This window comes from Gavialis gangeticus, unplaced genomic scaffold (assembly GCF_001723915.1).
Source record: "Gavialis gangeticus isolate Ggan-Ray unplaced genomic scaffold, GavGan_comp1, whole genome shotgun sequence".
Taxonomy (NCBI): domain Eukaryota; kingdom Metazoa; phylum Chordata; order Crocodylia; family Gavialidae; genus Gavialis; species Gavialis gangeticus.
The window spans coordinates 123,667,326-123,670,849 of NW_017729024.1; the positions used below are offsets into that span (position 1 = coordinate 123,667,326).

Below are 3,524 nucleotides of genomic sequence, written 5' to 3' on the forward strand. Positions count from 1 at the left end.
TCCACTTTTACCTGCTACATCCCCCTTCCCCACCTTCCACTCTCACCCACTGATGCCTCAATTTACATTTTCACTGACTGGCTTTCTTGCATTCATGCCAGCCTCTGGCTTCTTTACTATTCCTTCCATCCACGCAAAACACACAGCAGCTGCAGATACTTCCTATTAAAGCTGCTTGAACCAACTAAAAAAAAAAGTATGCTCACATGTTTATTCACACAGAATGTTATACAAGTAAATACATTCTCTGATGAAACCAAATCTTGTTTTGAAAGGCAACCAAAAGAAACCCAAAGAACTGAACAGGCTATATTTGCTTATATGTATTTTAAAGCCGTGGTGGATGGGTGAGACTTTACTAGTGTATATGTAGACATCTCCTATTATAGTTGGTACCCTGGCTATTTCTAGTCCAAGCTTGGCTGTATCTACTGAGAGTACTCAGAGTGTACACAATAGCTTAGCATTCTTTAAACTTCCCAACATCCAACAAAGAATACATTGTTGGATGCTTTTTCATGGTATTTAAAAATAGAAAAAAAACTCATTAGAAAATATCGTAGCTCTATATTTTTAGGCTTATCAGGAGCAATTTCAGGCTTCCTTTGTGGAAAATCAGAAAAATGCACACTTACCTAATTGTGCAATGATCAGCTCTTTTGTACATGGATTATTTTCTTCCTGTAGGTTTTAGAGTGCATACAGCATACAGAACATGTTAGAAAATAAAATAAACTAAAGTACAATTGAACTTAAGCATATGCTTAAGAACTTTCCTGAAACAAGTCCTGAAAGCACCTTAAACATCTCTTGTAAAAGTATCTTTAGTAGTCTAACCTCACTCAGAATACAGACAGGAAAAAATTACTTCCAAAAAGGTTTACCTTAAAAACTTGCAGGAAAAGTTTACCCTACTTTGTTTTAAGATGTCCCCACACAATTATTATTATTGCTGTTAATGAAGTGCTATTCCATTAGCTGTGTTAATTGTGTCACAAGTGAAAATTAATGACTTATTTTTTAAATAAAGCATGAAGATTGGCAAGCCCAGCATTTAACTTCTAATTTTTAGTATATGCTTTTCAGTTAAAAAATAAAATTTACCCAAAAAGTACCTGTTTAACTGCTAGGCATTTTGCTAGGCCCTAATCCAATTTCCACTCTGGTTGATATAAAGAAACCTACTAATTTCAGCAGAAGTTTGTTTCTGCTTTGACAACATGTCAACAGCAAAATCACTGTACTGGACACATTTGTGTATGTCACTATGGCCTCATGCTCCATCTTTTGATTAAGTGGTAAGGCATGTGTTATACTGCTGTAGTTTTTTTGAACATGAAGCAAAACACTGACATTTCTAAGAAACTTGCACTGAGCAAATACCTTACCTGATAAGGGAATGCAGCAATCAGGAAAATCGGAAGTTTCTGTGTATTGTACACTCACATGCCAGTGAACCAAACCAACACTGGGAGAACTGTCCCAATTTTCAGCCTACTTGCAACTCATGTCTAAATGATGCTACAAGTGGTGGATGCATTTGGGACTAATAAATTAGAATATATTTAAGAAAAAGAACGGGCAAATTACAAATCCAATTATTCAAGAACCAAAGTGCTTAACAAAATAGGCCCATATAATGACAGATTTTTGTGCCATGTTTTAGTATATCTGCAGATGATTTCTAACAGCTTGTTTTTAATTATAAGTTTCTTCCTAACATTTTAATTATGGTATCATCACTGTTTTCAGCTATCAATAATACTTTCATTTAGACAAGAATTAAAATGTGATTCTAGAACACCGTTTGGAGTTTCAATTGTTTCTAGCAGATTTGGTTTGTTTAAAAACAAAACAGTATTGTTTCAGCAGGTACCAACACACCACAATCCACCTGGGAGAACAAACAAGATGGGGCTGTTTTCCATCAGATCATCCTCATACTCACAGATACAGAGGCTGTAATCTGTAGTTTCTTCCACCCATGGCACAGGTGTACTTGAATAGAGATTCAAAGCAGGGGCAAAAGCATGTTTCCGAAGTGGTTTTGCTGGTTAGAGCATCTGTAAAATCCAGTCAAGTCTTCACTGATCCCTGTTAGCAGGGGCTGACTGAGAAAGGTGCCAATCAGCATTTCTCAGAGCTGGCCTAAACATCTTGGGACAGCCCAAAAAGTGAATCTGGCTGTGTCAGCTGCCTCCACCCCTTGTCACAGGGGGAAATGGAGTAGCTTCTGGTGTGGTGCCCCACGTCTCAAGATCTACCTGCAAAATCCAGGGAGTGAATCTTGTCCACTGATGACAAATAAAGTAGAATCAGGTCTCACCTCTTCCGTGATTCCTCAGTGTTGCTTCCAAATAATATTGTAAAGAGTCCTTTCAGCACTGGTGTTGACGTGTGGGGTGGGATGATCCAATGAAACAACAGAGTTGCAAGGATCTGGTCTCACAGATATTCTGTGTGCCAAGACTCTGTGATGGGCATATCTCTGACTCTGCATTCAGATGCCATCTGTGGCTCTGAAACATTTGCTCTCTATATGGCATACATTGCACATGAGAAGGATCACAAACAGTCTCTGCTTTCATACACTGCAGCCTAGGCTGAGAAGAATGCCATCATCTGGGATCTCCTTTCCATTCTTTTAGTGTGTAATGTCTCCAGAACAACCACTCTTGTTACTGAAATGAGCCTTGAGCTTTTCTTTTCGTTTGTCATAAGAAATGAGACTTAGAAGCCAATATGCATCTGACTGTGAAACCAATGCTAGGGATTCATCACACAGCTGCATGCAGAATACAGTATTGATCCCACAGTTGAGTCCAAGATAGTTTTTATTGCATACTTCATTTTGACTGTATTATATATTTCTGGCAAATTTCTCTGTTCTTGTTTGAATTTTTTAAGCTTATTCCAAGGCTAGAGAAGTTCTGAGGTTAATCAGAGAAACCATTTTTAAATAAGACGACTTTCTAAACTTGATTCATTCTCACTTTTTTGTATTCAACTCTTTTTCTTAAAAGAAAGATACACTGAACTAAAACATGTACATTTGTTTTATACAATGTTGTAGCATGTACTTGTGTAACTTTAAAAAATTAAAGGTGAGCAAAATTTTAGGAGATTATCAGATGTAAGATCAGGGTGACTGGCTTAGGCATTTGATGTCAATTATCCTCTGGAGGCTCGCCCTCACAGGGCACGTCTACATATGCAATTAATGCACCTGAATTTACTCTGCAATAATTCAGCCTCATTAAACTTTTCCCGGGAACAAGTCTACACGTGTGTCTGTGTCAGGTGCAGATTTGCACCCAACAGGCGCATCCACACATGCAAGCACATGCACTTGAAGAAGCTCAAACAGCAGCAGCACACATTTGTGCCAGAGATTTGTGCCTCAGCACATGTGCCTGGACATACACTTTGGTGACAGGCAAATTGTGCCACTTGGGGCAATCTGCACCTGCCCAGCTCCTCTCAGATCTCTCGCCAGGGGGAGCTAGAGGCTGGGGCCAGCACCT

General features: G+C 38.8%; 1 protein-coding gene across 3 annotated transcripts in view; it reads right to left on the minus strand.

The window, feature by feature from the left end:
* DMRT1 (doublesex and mab-3 related transcription factor 1) overlaps nucleotides 1-3,524 on the minus strand; it is a 122,215-nt gene that overhangs the window by 37,460 nt on the left and 81,231 nt on the right. The window contains exon 5 of one of the 3 annotated variants that reach the window (XM_019517650.1): nucleotides 636-681. The exons of the other annotated variants lie outside the window; for them this stretch is intronic. Within the exon in view, the coding sequence (XP_019373195.1) occupies nucleotides 671-681 (11 nt within the window). The 3' untranslated portion in view covers nucleotides 636-670. The remainder of the gene's footprint in view (nucleotides 1-635; nucleotides 682-3,524) is intronic. 3 annotated transcript variants of the gene reach the window in all.